Raw genomic sequence first — 17,880 nt, 5'->3', positions numbered from 1 at the left:
GAGCCAGAGCAGCGCAGGGCTGTACTTCGAGGCTCGCCGATGTGCTTGGCGACTGGCCGAGCCCGTCTCGGACAAGCTGGCCGATGGTTGGATGATCTATGGACTATGGACTATGGACTATGGACGGGGGAGGAGCAGCGTGTCGCTTCGAACGAGCGCACGATGACCATTGGCCTCTCAGCTAGCAACGTCATTGGTCGGAACGTACCAGAAGGCAGCGATCATGACCACATAAGCCAAGCTAAGCATGGTCCCCTTGAAGTAGTTGCTCTTGCCCTCGATGTAGATGTACGTCAGCATAAAGACACTCAGGACAACAGAGATGACATCCCAGCGCGGGAAGATGAGCGTAAACGTCTCTCCGGGAGTCGTCGTGTCGCTGGAGCTTGGCGAGGCCGCGCCGACCGCTGCCGCAGCGCTGATCCCCGTCGAGCTGACTGCTGCTGCAACATCCCCGATCCAGACCATGGTGCGATAGAAAGCGATGGCAAGCAGCCGAAGCGAGGAGAGCGCCGCAGTCTGGGTGGAAGGTGTCGAAGTTGCGGAAGTCGACGCGGTTGCGGCCAGCGAAAGCGTGCCGGAACCAAAGTTTCTCCACCATGTGCTGAAGACAATCAGGGCAGGAAGCTGAACCAGGGCGATTTGGATGGCATACGCCGAGCCAACCTCGAAGGAAAGCGCCAAGTTGCCCTGCTGGGCGAAGGCAATGCCATTGTCTGTCCAACAAGCGATACACTGAGTTAGTCTAACCAACGCCTTGTAGAGCCACAGCAGCACACACCGATGATCGCAGTGGGATAGGCATCTGTGCGTTCGGCTGACCGGGGAATCAAGACGCACATCCGGGAGTACAGATGCATGGTGGCGATGCCAGTTGCGGCGGCGATGTCACCTACATATCTCGGTCATGCTCGGAACGATGGCAAAGAGGGTGATGCCCAGGAACTTCTCGTCGATGGACTTGTTGTTCTCCAGCACCACCGACACACACGACACCAGCACCTCGGCAATCATCGAGAAGAGCACCGTCGCGGTCAGCAGCAGCATGACGCTCTTGAAGGGGCCCCAGTTGGAGGAGCCGTGTCCGCCGGCCATCTCGTCGTCTGACTCGTCGTCCGAGTCCAGGCCCGAGCCAACAGAAGAAGCAACATCGGCGATTTCCTGGACCACCTCCGATAATCTCGGACGGAGCCTCGGGCTCTGGTACGTGTGGAAGGTGGCGCTGGGCGGAAGCGGCGAGAAGGTAGTCGGGGTGGCAGCGTCGCTTGCGCTGCCTTCGCCCGTGGTCATGCCCAAGTTGCCAGAACGCTCATGGGGCTTCAGTGAGGTTCCCGTGTGACTTGCCGAGCTCCTGAGTTCGTTCTTCACTTGCTTCTTCAGCCAGGCGTTTATGGCCTTTTTGGTTGCCCGGCCAGACGACTTTTTCTTGGGATAGATGCGCGAGGAGTGTGTTCGGAGGGTAAACCACAGGCCGATGACGTACGTCAGAAACAGCACGCTGGCACAAATATACGTCAAAGGACGGGTTGCCGTGGCGTAGATCGGCTCCAGGGTCGGATGTGGCTGGAAGTATCGGCATTCGCGACACTTGAGCGGCGAGGTGTGATCCGAGGAGGGCGGACAGACGCCACACTTGAGCTCGAATGTGCCATAGAGCTCCTGGAAGAAAGTCGGCGCAAAAGCAGCAACGAGCATCATGATGAGCATGGTCGAAGTGACGCCGGCCGATTTGGCGTTGAAGCGCTGCTCCTTTCGTTTGATGCCGGCCGCGATCATGGAGAAGCCCGGCAGCATCAGCAGAGCGCACAGAATCGAGCCGATGACCGAGCCCTCGACAAGTCGGCCTTTGCCCTGGATCAGCGCCATGACGTAGAGGATGATTTCGATGACACTGCCAAAGGTGGCGTTGATGACGGCACCCAGGGCGAGACCGGTTTGCGCTGTGATCGAGGAGACGCCCATGCCGACATAGTAGGCCAGGGGCACGGTCGAGATGAGAGCGCTGAACAGGATGGTCGTGTGGCTGGCAAACCCAGTGTATCCGAAGCGCGGGCCGGTGAAATAGTACTGCAGAAGCGAGAACAGCACAAAGCCGAGCAGATCGACAATGATGATGTTGACGCCGTCAAAGGTGTACTTGTAGTACTTGAGTCCGACCGCATGTCGGGTGCACAGGATGAGGGTGTCATCGTCACCGGCATGCCGACCGCCGAGGGTGATGGAGGACTCGAGTCGACTCGATCCGCCAAGCAAGGGGGCAGCGCCTTCGGCCAAATCGGTCTCTGGAGTCTTGAACTTGGCCGTTAGTACAAGTGGGTGTCGCAGCAGATGCTTGAGTAGCGAGTAGTTGAGCCGGGCCATGGGAATGGGGAAGACCAAGAGGAAGCCAGTGAGTGAGACCACCAGGTGGATCGGGGCGAGCACCAGCAGCGTGATGAAGTGGAACACAATGCCGGTGAGACCCGAGTCAAAGAGGAAGGTTAGCCATCGCTTGAGGTTGGCCCACAGGCCAGTGGGACGGCGCGAGACGCTGGTGCGGCGGTGGTTTGCGGCATCTTCGTGGGATTCGGCCTCTGGGGAGCTGACGCTCTTCTTTCTCAGGGACGATGGTCGGCGCAGGCTGGCATGGGAGCTGGGAAGTAGCATCTGCGACGAGCACGAGGCAGCGAGGTGCTGCTGCTGCTGCTGCTGCTGCTGCTGCGAGGAGCGATTTGAGAGCGGCGCCGAGGATGGGACAACAAAGATCTCGGGAGTAGAGTCGAGCTGATCAAAGTCGGAGAGCAGGCCAGTGGACTCGCCCGTGGGTGCGCGGACCGGCTTGAGCCGCTTCTTGGCGATGTACTTGCCAAAGGGCCACAGGATATAGCCAGAGAGGTTTGCAAGGACCTGGGTGCGTGGGCAAGGACAGAGATCATGGAAAACGGGACGCCCGAGTCAGTGCTGGATCGGGACCAGGTGCGCCAAGAGCAAGGGTGTGGCTCACCAGCACATCCCCAGCACATCCCCAGCACATCCCCAGCACATCCCCAGCACATCCCAGCCCAAACGCCATTGATGTCGATCCATGCGAATGAGCCGGCGCGTCGAAGGCAATAGTGAAAGGGTGCATCGCCCTTGCTCGAGCGGTTCGGATATGGACTTGCCTTTGCATAGGACCATGCTCGAGCGAGCTCGTCAAAGAGCCAGTACCACACGCCTCCGAGACCGTGCTGGCGGAAGGCGTCCGGGAGACTGACAGACTTCCAGCTGGACCCGAAGGAGAGCAGAAGGACGAGCTTGCCAAGGAGGCCCACCGGGAAGAAGACAGCCAGGGCCAGGGCCAGATACACCAGCGCGATCCACCAGCCAAAGAGAATCGTCCAGAGCCAGTTGAAGGGGGACAGGAACAGCTCGAGCTCGTAGGAAGCGCCGGGGAGCGAATGCAGAGCAGAGTAGCTGACGTGATCGATGCTTCGATGTTTCTTGTAGAGAGCGGGCTTCCAGATCTTGATACCAAAGGGGTGCTCGTAGTTGATGGCCTGTGAGCAGATGCGGTGCGAGAAGCAGCATAGTTGAAGCAAGCGATCTGATCGAGACCGAGGAAGCCGCGGCAGCAGCAGGGGCAGTAACAGGGGCAGGGGGCTGTAGCGATCGAAATGGAGGTGCAACCGGAAGCCACCCGCTGCACTGCATTCGTTCAACAGTGACAAGCACCACATCTGCCGAGCCAGCAGCACATACCTCCTGGACCTGCTGGACAGTGACTTCCTCGGCCTCTTGCGGCAGGTCGAAATTCCCCGGGGCTGTGAGCTCGTCCTCGGTCGCATCGCACACGCTGGAGCCGGCCTCGGGTCCCTCGACAGAGGGCCGATTTTCCTGCAGCTCGTCGGTGTCGACAGCGATAATGTCGCCATCGGTGTTCTGGTAGACCATAGGACGCTTGCCCTCGCGCTTGGCGTGGCGGTGGCTGCGGCTCGGACGCTCATCATGATCATTGTTCGGATCGGAATCCTCCGAGTCCAGGTCGGCATCGACATCCTGGGCGACGATGGACTGCCGCAAGAGACTGGATGCACGGGGATATGCCGAAGGCGAGGCGGAGCGCGAGCGCGAGCGAGACCCATTGGTGCGGGAGAGCGATCTGCGAGACATGCTGATGGAAGCGCAGAGCTCGGAGGAATCACGGGGCAAAGGCGGGTGTTGGGAGGATGCGAGTGTTCTGGAGATGAAAGACAGGGAAGCTGGCGAGGGATGCGAGATGCAGGAGGGCGGATGGAGGAAAGAGCAGACCGCCGGCTGGATCCCAGAAGGCAGGTGGATGGCAGAAGCGAGCGCAGGGCCGAATGACAGACAATGAGAGTTGACCGACGGCGCCCGGCAGAACCACAGGCGCTCTTGTCCGGAAGCAGGGCGTCTCTGAGCAAGAGCCGAAACAGGCAGAGACAGAAGCAGAAACAGAGGCCGGGCCAGAAGAAGCAAGAGGCCAGGCCCGAGCCAGTGCGGGATTGGGTCGGCGCAGTGCGCGTGGCGATCGGCAGCATCGATCCGGGATTGCTGAGAAGTGTTATGGTGGGTGCACCGGAAGCAAGCGGCTTGGTCCAGCGACGGGGATGGTCATCCGGGGCAGCAGACGTCTCGGGTGGTGCCGACGGACAACCGGACAGCGGCGCAGGACGGGTAATCTGGTGTATTGTATAGCTCGACAAGCGGAACAAAAAAAAAGAAAATAGGATAGCACAGAATAGGACAACCGAATCGCAGCGGATGCAGGGCCGAGCGAGCAAGAGAGCGAGAGAACAAGAGAGCAAGAAAGTGAGGAGCCGACCACTCCATCGGGGGGGGGTCGTTCTTGCGCACTCCCCGGCACTCAGGGATACCGATTTCCGTATCGATCCTGATCCTTGATGATATGCTTGATGCGGTGAGCGCGGATCAGGAGAACGGCGGTGATGAGCCCAAAGAAGCTCGCCACAATCATGAGATAGAAGGCGGTGCCGAAGCGCCATGAGACGCCAGGCAGCGAGCCCGACAGCGAGTTGGCAATAGTCCGGTACGACAGAATGATGATGATCAGGCTCGAGAGCGAGGTGCCAAAGGTGAGGAAGCCAAAGAGCGACCCCAGGGTCGAGCCGCAGATCCACAGCGAGATGCTGACGATGCCGCCCAAGACGACAATGACGGCGAGGAGCAGCAGACCGGCGGTGATGATGAGCAGCAGGAAGAGCAGCGGGGACGGGACCGAGGCCGACTTTAGAATCTCGTCCAGGCCAAGAGTCTTCATGGTGTCGACCACAGCGACGCCATCGGGCAAGGAAAAGCTGAGGTCTGGACATCAACAGCAGACCGAGAACCAGCATGAGTTTCATGACGAAAACAGCCGCTGCCATCGACAGGTGTGTGGAGGATGATTGCGAGACATCCACACTTACGGAAGATGCCGCTGGGATCGACGCCGTTGCAGAGCAGCAAACGGCCGCTCGAGAACGCACAAAAGCCCTGCGGCAGACAAATGCGGGAGTGGAAGTGGTGGGAGAGGGATTACTATCGATCCAAGCGACAAGATGCAGAACGATCAAATGGGTGGATGGCCAAGCCAGGACAGCGGGACATGTCGACCACGGCTGCAGCGATTATGAGCCTGAGCCGGCAACGACGGTTACCCAGATGCCCAAGGTCGCGGTATCGGTCTGGAGGGCCCCCTGCGGCGAGCTATCGAAGATGGTGACGAGCGACAGGGTGCTGAAGAAGCCCTGCAACCACGGAGCCGAGGCGAGAAGGACAAAGACATGCAGGACCAGGGCGATGGTGGCCGCAACGGCACCGAGCGCGGCCGAGGACGTTGAGTTTAGAGAGGGCATGCGGGCACAGATGTGGTTACAGAGTGGATACGGCGGTGGTAGGTATTGATCGACGGCGATGTCGATGGAGGTGTCGATGTCGATGTCGATGTCGATGGAGGTGTCGATGGGTGGTGATGATGGATGATGGATGACGGAGGTTTGGGACGGCCCAGCAAGAGAGCCAAGGACCAAAGGCTGGGCGGAGAGGCGCGCACACGCAACGCGTTCTGGGGCGCGTCGGGGCGGGTGGGCTGTGCCGCCACACACACAAGACCGCTTACTGTCGACAGCACAAGGCAACGCACAGCACAGCGACCCTTATCGTGGGGCGGACAAGCACGCACACACACGCACACGCACAGCACACGCACAGCCCTCCGCGCTGTTGCTGTCGGCGTCCGTCCCGGCAAGCACCAAACTCCGACCAGGTGCACACACACACGGGGCGGAGGATTTGCCCGATTCGGCAACATCAGACAAATTTCATCGTTCACCCGCCGCATGCTGCCGACCCCGCAGCACAGCGCAACACAGCACGGAGGGAACCGGCGATGGTCGTCTCCATCGCTTCACGGGCCCCAGGAGGCAGCGGCTTGCTCGGTACTTTGAGCAGTGCGGGTCGATTGTGGAGACCAGAGAGCGACCCAGTGTCTTCTCGGAGGCTGCCAAAGTGATCTGTGTTTTATTGTATATGGCTGAGTTGGACGCAAGCCATCGAATACTACGCTGACATACGGGATAGGGAGGGTTGTCCCGAGAATATAGTGTAGCGGGCGCGATTAGATGACAATAAAATAATGTCATGGGAAGCTGTTTGGTTGGTTGTTGTTTGGTTGGTTGGTTGGCTTGACGGGCCGCACTAGGCCAGACGGGCCACAATTGGTTGGATGAGCCAGGAGGGAGGCGGCGCCTATGCATCAATGGCTGTCAAGTGGAGCAGAGGCACGGATCGGCCGACAACCAAAAGCTGCAACCGAGTGGAGACGAGAAAGGGGCAAGTGTAGCCGCATCGGTGGGGTGATCCCGGGGCTCGTCAACATACACCAGACAGATGAGAGTACAGGACAGAGGAGCAAGAGCAGATAGTTTAAGCAAAGCAAAGCGAAGCGAAGCAAGGGAGGAGGGAGGGGAGAATGCAGTGTGCTTTTTTTTACATTACAGGAGGGGTTTTCTCCATCGCAGTGCAGCGGGACGGGAAAGGAGGGAATGTAAGGAGGGAAGAGGGAGGGGGGGCAGCAGAAACCTAACGTAGCTTGAGGCGGCAGAGAGCATGAGGATGCGCACCACCTGGTCTGTCGATGCGGTGCAGCGCATTGTCCGGACCACGCAGAGGCTGTCTAGTCGACCACAACCTCGCCTTCGACTTCGCGTTCGTAGCCGGTGCTGGACTGCACATCGACATCCTCTTCCCAGTAGGCGACGCCCGAGGAGGTCGGGGTCTGTGCCGGAAGGGCCTTGGGCTCGCCCTCGACGGGTGTAACAGCTTCATCGTTATGGTACATAAGCGTGCGGCCTTCAGGGGTAAGGATCAGCCCATGCTCGACAATCAGCGACAGCCGGGCGTAGCGCATGGCGTTGCGGGACATAATGCCCCTCTGGCTGCGGTCATCGCTTTCGTCGCCATCGGTCGGGTCATCGTGTCTGGATTGTTCGGTGGAGGACTTGGACTTGCTGCCTCCCTCGTTGCTGGACTGGGTTCCCTCGAAGGCACTATCGTTGCTGTCGACGCTGGGCCGGGTATCGATGCTGGCATGAGTGACAGGCTCGATGGCGCTGGAGTTGTCGATAAGACTGGACGCTCCGGCGTCGGCCGAGGACTGCGTCAGGAACTCTTCGAGGATACTGGCGTATCGCGAGAACTTGGTGTACTCGTTCTGCAGATAGGCAGCCTTGCGTTCCCAATTGGCGATGGCCTTTTGGCGCTGCATCTGGAAATTAGAGAACAGTACAGAGATGGCATCGCGGTATTGCATGTGTTCTCCGAGCTCGCGGCTGAGGCTCTCGGCATGCTTGCGCATGGCTTCGAGTTGCCGCTCCTGAAGGAGAAGACAGGCGCGGGACGAGGTACGGGATCAGAGGAGCTGTTAGAATGGCGTAGGATTCCGGGGGGGGAAATAGGCCGTCACCTGGATCGCACAATCTGCCGGCAGCACCGTGTCCCGCAAGCGCTTGAGCACAACATACCTCGGACAGAGAGCTGGACATCAGACCAAGGGCACTCGGCACGGTCCATTCGGTCACCCGGATTCTGCGCGCGGCATCCTCGGCCACGAGGCCCTCGACAATCGCTTGGAGCTGCTTCGGGTTGGACTGATACGGCGCGCTATGCGAGTTGAGTCGGCGCTGCTCGTTCTGGATTGCAGACCAGCCAAAATCCATACTGCCGACGCCTCCCAACAACGGCTCCTTGGACTTGCGCGCGGCCCAGGTGTTGATGTGGCCGACCCAGCGCTGCTTTTGCTCCGCAGAGGGGCACTGGAAGACCCACTCCGAATAGTCGGCAAGGGTCAGCATGAAGATATCGCCATGCCGCGCGCCATGGATGTTGGGCACAGAGATCACGGACGACAGCGATCGGAGCATGTTCAGCTCTTCAAAGTTGGTGGTGAGCTGTGAATCGATACAAGCAAAGATCCGGTCAGCCGTAGGATAGCGCAAGGGCCGAGCCAGTTAGTGCGGATGGCCAGAGCGGCACACAACGCCGCCGACGACCCAACTGGAGGCCACACATACCTTGAGCGACCTTTTCTGCAGCTCGGCGTTGTTTCCAAAGTCTTGCAGCTCGCGCTGCTCAAACACGTCGTCCTTGAGGATGTTCTCCACCCGGAACATGCCGAGGGTCATGCCCTTCTCGTCATCAAACGTCAAGACTGCCCAGACCTTGCCCCACTTGCGGTACTTGAGCTTGCTGGAGACCTCGCTGTTGCTGCGAACCTGCTTGCGGATCAGCAGACCTTGATATACGAGGACCTCGTTGGGATTGCTCTGGCTGTTGCTTCCAGACGCGGCGCCGAACCACGGGGACTCGATGGCGTCATTGCCGCTGTTGTTGTTCTTCTTGCGGAAAAAGCTCAGACCCTTGCCACCAAAGACACTTCCACCCGTCGAGGCGCCAAGAGATGGCGGGATCAGTGGCTCGATAGGTGGGCGCTGGTCCATGACGGGTGAGCCCGCCGAGGTCTCAAGGTTCCGGGGCCGCGGGCTCTCCAGGCTTGGACGATCATTGTCGTAGCGCTGAATGATACGCTTGCGGTGCACGGACGTGTAGAGATCCTGTTGATCAAAGAGGACGCATTAGAGCCAGAGACCACCATGGGCCACGATAGGTCGACTGCAGAGGATGCTAGTCGTGGAATAGCAGCCGAGGAGATGCACGATCTACAGCGCCATGAAATACAAGGCGATGCGGCAGGTACGGGTCCACGCAACATGACATCCAGTGACGCACCTTGAGCAGGCTATCCATGTTCTGCTTCCAGTGACGGTAGCTCTCACTGGCGGTGTCGACGACAGGTTCGTGGCCATCGTTGTCAAGGACCATGCGCTCCACAAGGGCCATGGTTGTCTTGCGGTAGTCGTCCCTCTTCATCTTGCGGTTGCTGTACTGGCCAACGTTGGCAATGTGCAAGTCGGTGTTGAGCAGCACCAGCGAGAAGATTATGCCATAGATGGTATCTGAGGCAACGACAATAGGAGAAGCACAGTCAGTCGCAGGGAATGTGGCAAGGTACAGTCGCAGCTACTTCGGTGGACGCATGGCGGGTGGCAAAGACCACGAAAATGCCGCCAGGACAGGACGGCCAGTGGCATGGGGCGACACACACCGATTTTCCTGAACAGAGGCTGCTTGTCGGGGTTGCAGTCCCAGTATCGTCTGGAGAACTGATAGAGAATACGATCAACGAGCTGAGTCTCGCCCGTGAGGAAGTGGTGGGAGCAGAAACGTCTGCAAGGGCAAGAATGGGATGTGTGTGCTTGTGGTGAGTTCCAAGATCGTTGCAAACAGAGCGCTGCATCCAAACAAGACACCAGGCTCCGACTATCGAGCCAGCTTGCTCGGGTAGCGTAGCGTACTCGAGGGGCTCACCTAAAGGCCTCATCCAGAGGAGTGCCATAAAAGTCAAAGGAGTTCATGTACGCCACAAGGATGCTGGAGTGGAATTCGTCGCTGAGGGTAGGCAAGGTGAATATGTGGGTGAGTCCGGATGCACGGATGTGCTGAGTGATACAGGAGATGAGCACTCGGGGGGCGCTCTTGGGTGGCGACGGACGAATCCGTGAACAAACCCGAGAACGAGTCCCAAGGGCCGCAGCAGCGGGACGGCGCTTCGCATACCTTTTGCCAATGATGCCAGAGATCTCCTTGTGTGAGACGCCGGGCAGGGTCTCATGGAAGAGCAACTTGCCGACAGTGATCGGATCCATCTCGGTGTAGTTGGTGTCCTTTTCACTCTCGGTGAGGGACCGCAAGGAGGGCGACGAGCCCGAAGACGGGCTGTGGATCATGATGGGGGCCGGCGGCAGGGGGACCAGCAGGCTGGTGGACCGGGCCTCGGTCGCCAGACCACCGGAGATGGCGTAGCTCGAGCTGGTGCCTCTAGGCGGGAGCTCAGGTTTCTGGTTGCTGCTGGTGCGAGGAGGCAGGTCGTCCGCGCCAGCCGCGGTGGTCGGCAGACTGTTGAGGTTGGGGCTGACCATGTTGGCCAGGGCCAGGTTTCGTAGCAGGTCGATCTCACGCTGGCTGACGTAGGAGGAGGAGCGGCTGGGGATCTGAAGCGAGCCACGCAGCATCTCGACTTCCTTACTCTCACGGATGAGCTGGGCCATGCGTTCTATGTGGTGGTTGTTGGTGTAGATGGAGGTCTGGCGATCGGCGAGTGGAATGGACGAGCCTGAGGGCACCCGGAGGGCTTCGGGCGACTGCGTCAGCTGCGGCGAATGCTGGCCATCTTGAGGATACGGCGAGGGCACGGAGGAGTGGCGAGGCAGGAAGCTGCTAGTGCCTCGCGGGGGTGGAATGATGGCTTGGGCATCCAGGGGCGAGGCAGACTGAGGCGAGCGATAGTCACGAGCGCCGTTCATGTTGAGAGACTCGAGCTTTGGGAAAGATCCCTGCAAGGGAGCAGGAATGGGGTTTGAGAAGAGGGGTTTTGGGGAGGGTCGCAGGGTTTTTGGGAGAGAGGGAGGGAGGAAGGAGGAAGATCAGCAGACCGGCGAGACGACCACGATGGGAGAATGGTCGGCGAAACGGGGATAAGCGGGGCCGAGCGGGGACGAACGGGCGAGCACACCAGGCAAACAGACTGTGTGGGATGAATGCCAGCAGCGTGACCACCGAGGCGACATCCCAGCCATCGGGCCGCAGGAGGAGTGCGACCACAGCGGGTTCAGTCGGAGCCAGCCCGTCTCGAGCACGGGGTATTGGGAAGGACGCAGAGGAAGGACGGAGGGACGGAGGGACGGAGGGACGGAGGGATGGTGCGGGAGACGGCGCCGAGGACGAGTGTGAGCGACAGGAGAGACCAGCCGAGTCGCCTTACCGGCTTTCCTAAAGACTTTCTTCGATTGCTGAGGAGAGAGTGTTGGCGCACCAAAGGGATCTGAGGGCCGAGTGATCGCAGATGGAATTGGAGGCGGCGTTGCCAAGGTTTCGGGAGAGCAGAGCAGCCGGGGAGGAGAGTTGGATGAGGGGACAAGCCGGTGGAGCGGCGGATGGGCGGACGGGTGGCCGAGAAACGGAGAGGCGGGCGGCAGGCCAATGGAGACGGGAGGGCTGGTTAGTGGACTTTGAGCGGGCGGGTCCAAGGAGAACGACAGACGCCGATGCAGGACGACGGGGACCCAGAGCGAGCTGGGGGGATGCAGGCTGGTGCAGGCTGGTGCAGGCTGGTGCAGACTGGTGCAGACTGGTGCAGGCTGGTGCCGATAGATGCAGACAGGTGTTGGAGCGACCGAAACCTTGTCGAGTCCGGACGCAAAGTAAAGCGGTGTGGAGTCGCTGCGAGAGCCGTCGAAGGAGGACCGCGAGGAGGAGCCCGAAGAGCTTTGCAGGAACGACAGCGGCGGAGACGATCCAGAGGAGGACGACCGCTGGGTCAAGGTCTTCCGGCGTACGGGGACGTCGTGGGAGACAGCGCTTGGGGGAGGAGGAGCGTCGGCCATCGGTCCAGGATGTATGAGCCGTTTATTTGGCGAGGGGACAAAAGCCAAATGGAGGGGTCGCAGCAGACGAGGCCGAAATCAGGCGAGTGCCCACACCCACTCGAGTGGTAAAGAGCGGGCTGCGGAGGAGCGACGACGGGAGCGCAAGCCAAATGGGCCGCGCGAGCGACTGGGGAGCGACGTGGCGGCGATCAAGGCGCAATAAACGCCGCGGGCGATCGGGCGAGCACCAACGCGGGCCTTTGTGGGTGCGCTTGTGGTTGTGGCGGGGTGTGGTTGTGGGTGTAGGTGTGGGTGTGGGTGCAGGTGTGGTTGTGATGTCTTTGGATGTGTCGACAATCTGCCTGCATCTGCAAAGTGTCTGGCGTCGTATCTGATGTCGGCGACACACTGCTCGAGCATCGCTGCTGTCTGGCTGTTCAGCCACACTGCACGCATCACTGCCCATCGCACGGATCAGAGCACACTGCACGCATCACTGCCTATCGCAGTGTGCAGTCCCGGCTGTCTGTGTTCCTGTCGCCCTTGGCCTCTCACGCGACGCTGGCGACACTGTGCTGTGCTGTTTGCCCCAGTGCTCCAAAGGACCTTATGCGAGCACCCACACCGCCGCCGCCGCCACCCGTGCGCAACTCTGTTGCGCACCCGCCACCACAGTGACGCCGCTCGCACAGACACTGCTCCTCCCTTGCACCAACCGTCGCCCTTGCGCCGCGCAGCACCGCGCTCTCGGCTGCACAGCCGCTGTTTCCCCGCCCACAAGAGGCGCGTGGCCACGCGTCCGCCGCCTTCCTGCTGCGTCACACACCGTCAAAAATAGCCCGGCGCCGTGACACACGCAAGCTCCGCGCCTTGCCACCACACCCACGTGTCGCTTGTGCGACATTGGCGGCGCACTGGGCCAATGCACCCCGCACCGTGGCAGACAGCACACCGCCATGCTGTTGGCAACTTGGAGCCGCATTGTTGGTTGGACGGGCTTCGGCCTGTCGGGACTGGGACGGTGTCGCTGCCGATGGCCATGCCGTCGCCGATGATCGCGTCATTGCCTGCATCGGCATCAGCGGCATCGCTGCCAGTGTCCCTTTGCCCGACAGCTTGCTTTTGGCAGCAGACGCTCCGCCGTGCAACATGGCTGCTGTCGGCTCCCCCTCTGTGTGCCAGCCACCTTGCTGGCCTCTTGGGCGTGGCGCCGTTTCCGTTGCCGGCCCTGGGGAGGCTGTGCGCTCAGCTGTCCTCCTTGTGCCCTCGCCATTCTCGGCTCTGTGCTGCGCGGCCCAATCTGCTGACCGATCTGTCCCGGACCCTGCACGGCCCACGTCGCACAGCGCCCCACGCGGCTGCGCTGGCTCCTTGGCCTTGTCCGGCCCTGGCATTTGTTGGGCTGAGATCTGGCCGATCTGCATTCACCGCGAACCTTGGTCTGTCCTGCGCAAGACGACCCTGCATGCTGGCTGTGGGCTCGGTCGCATGTTCGTGCGGTGCTGAGGTTGACGGTGCAGTTGGCATCGCCGTCCCTGTCCAGGCAGGGATCAGTAAGCCGTCTTTCCCGCCTGTCCGTCCGTCCGTTGTGGCCCGCTCCGTCCTTTCTGCTGCTCGGCCCTCCTTTGCCATCTTTCCCGTCTATCCTGTCGCAGCACAGACGTCTGCATCTGCAGTTCCGCAAGACAGCCCGCCCAGCCGCTGTCCGGGCTCCCGGATCATGTGGACTGCTGGCGCCATCCGACTGCTCCGGCCTGGATCCCTTTGCCCAACCGGGCCTGGTCATGGGTCCCCGTCCCGGCCACGCGTGCCTGCTCGTCGTCCATCCCAGAATGCACCATGTCCGCCGCGAGTGCTGGTCAATCTGCACCAGCAGAGCGGCAACGCTGGCGTGGGTCGGGTCTGGATGCTCGCTCGTCCGCGCCTGGACCACCCGACCATGTCTCTCCATGGAGAGACACTGCGTCACCCGGTCTCCATCATCTGCGTCGCTGGCGCAAACAGCATCTGCGTATGTCGTCGCATCAACCCAGCCACCCGACCGACTGGTGATCGATCCGTTGCAGCAGCAGCCTGGCCCACTCCCGACCAGACCAGCATCGTTAATGGGTGGGAAGACCGGCGCTGCCGCATGATAGCCGGCCTTCCCACCCAACTCTGACGTCGATCCTGACGGCGTGAACCCCATCCAGCACCGCTTTCTCCATGAATACGTCGTCAACCGTAATCCTGGTGCTGGCCAGTGCTGGCCGGTGCTGATCAGTGCGGACCAGTGCTGCCGACGATTGCATTCGTCTTCAATGCGGCATCTGCCGCTGCCCAAGCGACGCCCAACCAGGCTCCGAATCCGACCAAACGACACTGCGCCCGCTCGTCCTGCCTTGGTGTCTCCCGCTGCCGTGCTCCGGCCTATCCTTGCATCGCCCTTCCCATCTTGCGTCTCTTGCGTCTCTCCTTTGCTCTTCCCGTCGTCTCTCATCGTCCTTCGTCCTTCGCCCTTCGCTCCTTGCCTTTCGGGCCAGCCGCCACCCCCGCTGCGCCCAATCAGATTTCGGCGTGTCTTTTCCTCGAATTGGCAATCCCCTCTGCTTTCCCTGCCCCTTCGCTCTCCGCCTTCCTCGTTGGACCACGTTCTGCCGGCTGTCTCGGCGTCCTTTCCTTCACCCAACCACCCCCCCGGCATCCTGCCTTCGTCCAACCACCCTGCCCTTCGCATCCGCGCATCGCCCAGATGGCTTCTCTCACCAAAAAGCTTGGTCAACTCCGCCAGGTGCGTCTCGCTCGGCGCTCGCTTATCCCTGCATCGATACTCGCGCTCGTTGTCTCGGTTACGCCCTTCCAACATCGAGAAGAGCTCTGCGTCCCGCTGCAGCGACGCCGGGATACCCTGTCCATCCTCCAGCGCTCACGCCATTTCTTTTGCCTGACTCTGAATCCAGTGGACAGGTACACCACGATGCATTCTCGATACGAGCTCGGCTCAGCATCGGCGTCTCTGCCATCGCTGTGCCGGGAGACTCTGCCATCTCAGCGGCTGTGTGTCCCTCTGCTGCCTGTCCCTCTGCTGTCTGCTGAGGGCCCTTTGCCGATGCACCACAGCGGATCGACGGCAACTGGCTGCATGCATCCACTGTTGTCGTTCCAGAGTGGTTCCGCACAAGAAGCGCAAACTCACATCACCTCGGGTCCTGCTGCATTCCTTACCAAACCAGGCGAAAAGATATGGCGTGCCCAGAAGACAGGTAAGCCTGTATCTGGTCCAACCAAGCGAGGCATGGGCACTATTCCAGGCAACCGGAACGGCCGCTCATCATATCGGCCATCCACGGCAACCCCCTACTTTCAGATACCGGTGACGATTTCAAGCGCCTCGAGCAGGAGACCGAGGTCCGACGAGAATGCATCGAGAAAATAGCCGACTCATACCACCTGTACTGGACGACCCTGGGTGAGTTACTTACCGATCCTGAGCAGGGCCTGTTCTCCCTGGCCTCTCTCAACGCCGATGTCTCCAGAGCCCCGGAGCAGTGACTGTCGCTCACTCTGCCCCCCCCCCACTCGCCGCCGCTTTCGCATGCAGAGAAGCGAAAGGAATCACCTTTGGACAAGCAAAAGCGGCTTCCGATCGAGAGCGTGGCTGGATCGATGATCTCGTTTGGCTCCATGCTGCACGAAGAATCGAGCTACGGTGAGTCAGTGAACCTTGTCGGGGGCTGGATTTGTTTTCGTATGACTGCCATCGACGCACTTTCATCGGTCGGGCTTTTGAATCTCTGCCGTCGATATCCCCTGCTAACCCTGCGGCATACTTTGGCTTCTGTGCGGCTCCGAAACCAATATCATATGGTGTGCTCTCTCAGGCAATGTCCTCATCCGTGTTGGCGAGGCGTACGAGCAGCTTGCTGGAACCCAGATGGACTTTGTGCGTATCGTTGCCTGGCTCCTGGAGTGACCCATATCGAGATGCAGCATATTGCCGCATCGGGGAGGAGCAGGCCGTGCTTTCGTGTATCGGGGCATCCCCACGGGATTCCCCCAAACCTAACCGATGCGATGCTCCTGCACGACGGCGATTGCAGATGAACCGGGTGCACGAGTCCTACCGCTATCACCTCCAAAATGTGCTCGAGGACATCAAAGAATACCAGAACCAGAAGCGCAAGCTGGAGAATCGGCGGCTCGACTTTGATGCCAAGCTCAACAAGCTGCAGCGCAGCAAAAAGGACATCCCGCACCTTGAGGAGGAAGTTCGCCTGGCCCAGGCCAAGTACGAGGAGTCGCTGGAGAATACCAGCGAGCGCATGATTTCGCTCAACTCGAACGAAGACGAGCACATGCAACAGCTTTTGAACTACGTCGACATCGAAGTGGGCTATTACAAGAAGAGTCTGCAGATCATGGAGGATCTCCAGCGATCCCTCCAATCGTGAGTACTGCCTGTGTGGTAGTGCGCCTGTGGCTCCACAAAATCTGATCGTCCGTGGTTGGCTGGTCGCACTCCGTGTGTTGCTGTATCGGAGCGGGCTGTCGCTGGGACGCGGGCAGTCGGTAGACTTGAATCTCAGCCGACGGTGCTCGGGCCTCGCTGCGGATGCCGTGCGCATGGACAACTGGAACCGAGCCTCCCGAGAGAGCTTGTCTCCAATGTAGGACCTCGATGACCATTGTTTATTTCGCCTGGTTGTTCATCATGCTTGGGTTGTTTGCTCTCCAGCGTCCCTCGGTCTGCAAACCCATCTCAAGGAACAGACTCGGCACGCTACCGTCGCCACTCAACCCAGTCCGACCTCTCCACACACGGCCAAGATAGCTACAGTCGCAAGCAGAACCAGACCGGCTCGAGCTTGGCGGACACACGCAAGTTCGGGTCTTCGGGCTCGCGTCTCATGCAAGATTCCCGACAGGGCTCGCAGGCTGGCAGCCCGCGCGGCAGTGGTAAGCCCGCCAAGACTCATTCTGCACATCTCGCAGTCACTGCCTCACTACAGGAGCTCAGTGCGGCGTCGCATCGTTCGACAGCCAGCTCGAGTTTGGCAGCACGTCCTCGTTGCTGATGGATACGGGTTGCTAAAATCATGTTTGTCTCTTTGGCGGCGCTTTGATCAGTAGTGGCGTCAGCCCCCAAGGTCTTGAAGCGCGTCAAGTGCCTGTATTCGTTTGAGGGAGAAAACTCGAACGAGCTGACAAGTGAGTATCCGGTGCTGGAAGCCCTCGTGGCGCTCTGGGTTGTGTGCCATGTCCGGCGCGGCGCTGAGAATACACCGACAGTGCGCTTCGGTGCCGCTCTCTGTTGGTTGGTTCTGCCTTGCCTAATGACTCTGTCAACTAGTGAAAAAGGGAGACCTGATCGACGTGACGGGCGAGATCGACGAGGGTTGGTGGGAGGGCAACATCCAGGACGGCTCAGGTCGCTTTGGCATGTTCCCATCCAACTACGTCGAGGTCGTCGAGGACGCACCCTCTGATCGCCGACTGCCTCCCCGGCCAAGTACGACCGTCTCGGTTGCCGAGAGTGACTCTGGATCCAAGAGCGGATACCAGGCCGAGCCAAGGACGCCCACCCGCTTGCCCCACCAAGATTCAGAGATTGCGGCACCGACAGCAAGCCAGAATGGCCCCAACATGCAACGGCTCTATTCATCAACCTCCATCAACAACGCCAGCACATCGAGCCTCGGCAAGGCCTCGGTCGCATCCGAGCGCCCCTTCCAGCTCCCAAGGTCAACGTCCAATGTCGATGTCACCAAGGGCGCCTGCGCGACCTGTGGCTGCGATGAGTTCGTGCCCCACGCTTTCAAGACAGGGCAATGCACCAACTGCTTCCATGGCCACTGAGGCTGCCGCCGGGGATCTGTCCCACCCTCCACGCCGTCCTTTCTTCCCCTGTCTCGCCTCCAGGCCTTCCCACTTGCGCCTG

The 17,880-nt window shown here is 60.4% G+C and overlaps 4 protein-coding genes across 4 annotated transcripts; 1 reads left to right on the top strand and 3 right to left on the bottom strand.

Annotated features, from left to right (window-relative positions):
• Positions 1-177: 177 nt before the first annotated feature.
• Positions 178-3,698, bottom strand: BJ171DRAFT_424635 (uncharacterized protein; the record flags this gene model as incomplete). The annotated part of the gene is made up of 7 exons (XM_053107680.1): positions 178-359; positions 585-716; positions 897-1,180; positions 1,421-2,226; positions 2,311-2,581; positions 2,660-2,886; positions 3,237-3,698. The coding sequence occupies 7 exons, from the start codon at positions 3,696-3,698 to the stop codon at positions 178-180; spliced, it is 2,364 nt and encodes a 787-aa protein (XP_052966122.1).
• A 949-nt stretch (positions 3,699-4,647) lies between these two features.
• On the bottom strand, positions 4,648-5,967 carry BJ171DRAFT_507465 (uncharacterized protein). The gene is made up of 3 exons (XM_053111217.1): positions 5,640-5,967; positions 5,409-5,475; positions 4,648-5,304 (listed from the first exon to the last, which is right to left on the bottom strand). The coding sequence occupies exons 1-3, from the start codon at positions 5,835-5,837 to the stop codon at positions 4,847-4,849; spliced, it is 723 nt and encodes a 240-aa protein (XP_052966121.1). The 5' UTR covers positions 5,838-5,967; the 3' UTR covers positions 4,648-4,846.
• Positions 5,968-6,946: 979 nt separating this feature from the next.
• On the bottom strand, positions 6,947-11,016 carry BJ171DRAFT_127767 (uncharacterized protein). The gene is made up of 7 exons (XM_053105609.1): positions 10,156-11,016; positions 9,907-9,987; positions 9,644-9,765; positions 9,268-9,494; positions 8,553-9,092; positions 8,004-8,429; positions 6,947-7,855 (listed from the first exon to the last, which is right to left on the bottom strand). The coding sequence occupies exons 1-7, from the start codon at positions 10,899-10,901 to the stop codon at positions 7,157-7,159; spliced, it is 2,841 nt and encodes a 946-aa protein (XP_052966120.1). The 5' UTR covers positions 10,902-11,016; the 3' UTR covers positions 6,947-7,156.
• Positions 11,017-14,694: 3,678 nt separating this feature from the next.
• Positions 14,695-17,798, top strand: BJ171DRAFT_582415 (uncharacterized protein; the record flags this gene model as incomplete). The annotated part of the gene is made up of 10 exons (XM_053114183.1): positions 14,695-14,733; positions 14,903-14,909; positions 15,176-15,205; positions 15,310-15,411; positions 15,544-15,651; positions 15,824-15,885; positions 16,043-16,389; positions 16,678-16,898; positions 17,073-17,150; positions 17,293-17,798. 10 exons carry the CDS (start codon positions 14,695-14,697, stop codon positions 17,796-17,798), a joined length of 1,500 nt encoding a protein of 499 aa, XP_052966119.1.
• Positions 17,799-17,880: the final 82 nt, after the last annotated feature.

This window comes from Polychytrium aggregatum (genome assembly GCF_025602895.1).
Source record: "Polychytrium aggregatum strain JEL109 chromosome Unknown BJ171scaffold_21, whole genome shotgun sequence".
NCBI lineage: Eukaryota > Fungi > Chytridiomycota > Chytridiomycetes > Polychytriales > Polychytrium > Polychytrium aggregatum.
This window is presented reverse-complemented; position numbering and strand designations above follow the sequence as displayed.

What these genes read in the sequence shown, in the direction of transcription:
- BJ171DRAFT_507465 (XM_053111217.1), bottom strand. Translation starts at nt 5,837, where the DNA reads ATGCCCTCTCTAAACTCAACGTCCTCGGCCGCGCTCGGTGCCGTTGCG. An exon ending in CCGCGACCTTGGGCATCTGG is followed by an intron (nt 5,476 to 5,639) that starts GTAACCGTCGTT and finishes TGTCTGCCGCAG; the next exon opens with GGCTTTTGTGCGTTCTCGAG. An exon ending in CGATCCCAGCGGCATCTTCC is followed by an intron (nt 5,305 to 5,408) that starts GTAAGTGTGGAT and finishes GTTGATGTCCAG; the next exon opens with ACCTCAGCTTTTCCTTGCCC.
- BJ171DRAFT_127767 (XM_053105609.1), bottom strand. Translation starts at nt 10,901, where the DNA reads ATGAACGGCGCTCGTGACTATCGCTCGCCTCAGTCTGCCTCGCCCCTG. An exon ending in TGCAGAAAAGGTCGCTCAAG is followed by an intron (nt 8,430 to 8,552) that starts GTATGTGTGGCC and finishes ATCGATTCACAG; the next exon opens with CTCACCACCAACTTTGAAGA. An exon ending in TGTCCAGCTCTCTGTCCGAG is followed by an intron (nt 7,856 to 8,003) that starts GTATGTTGTGCT and finishes CTTCTCCTTCAG; the next exon opens with GAGCGGCAACTCGAAGCCAT.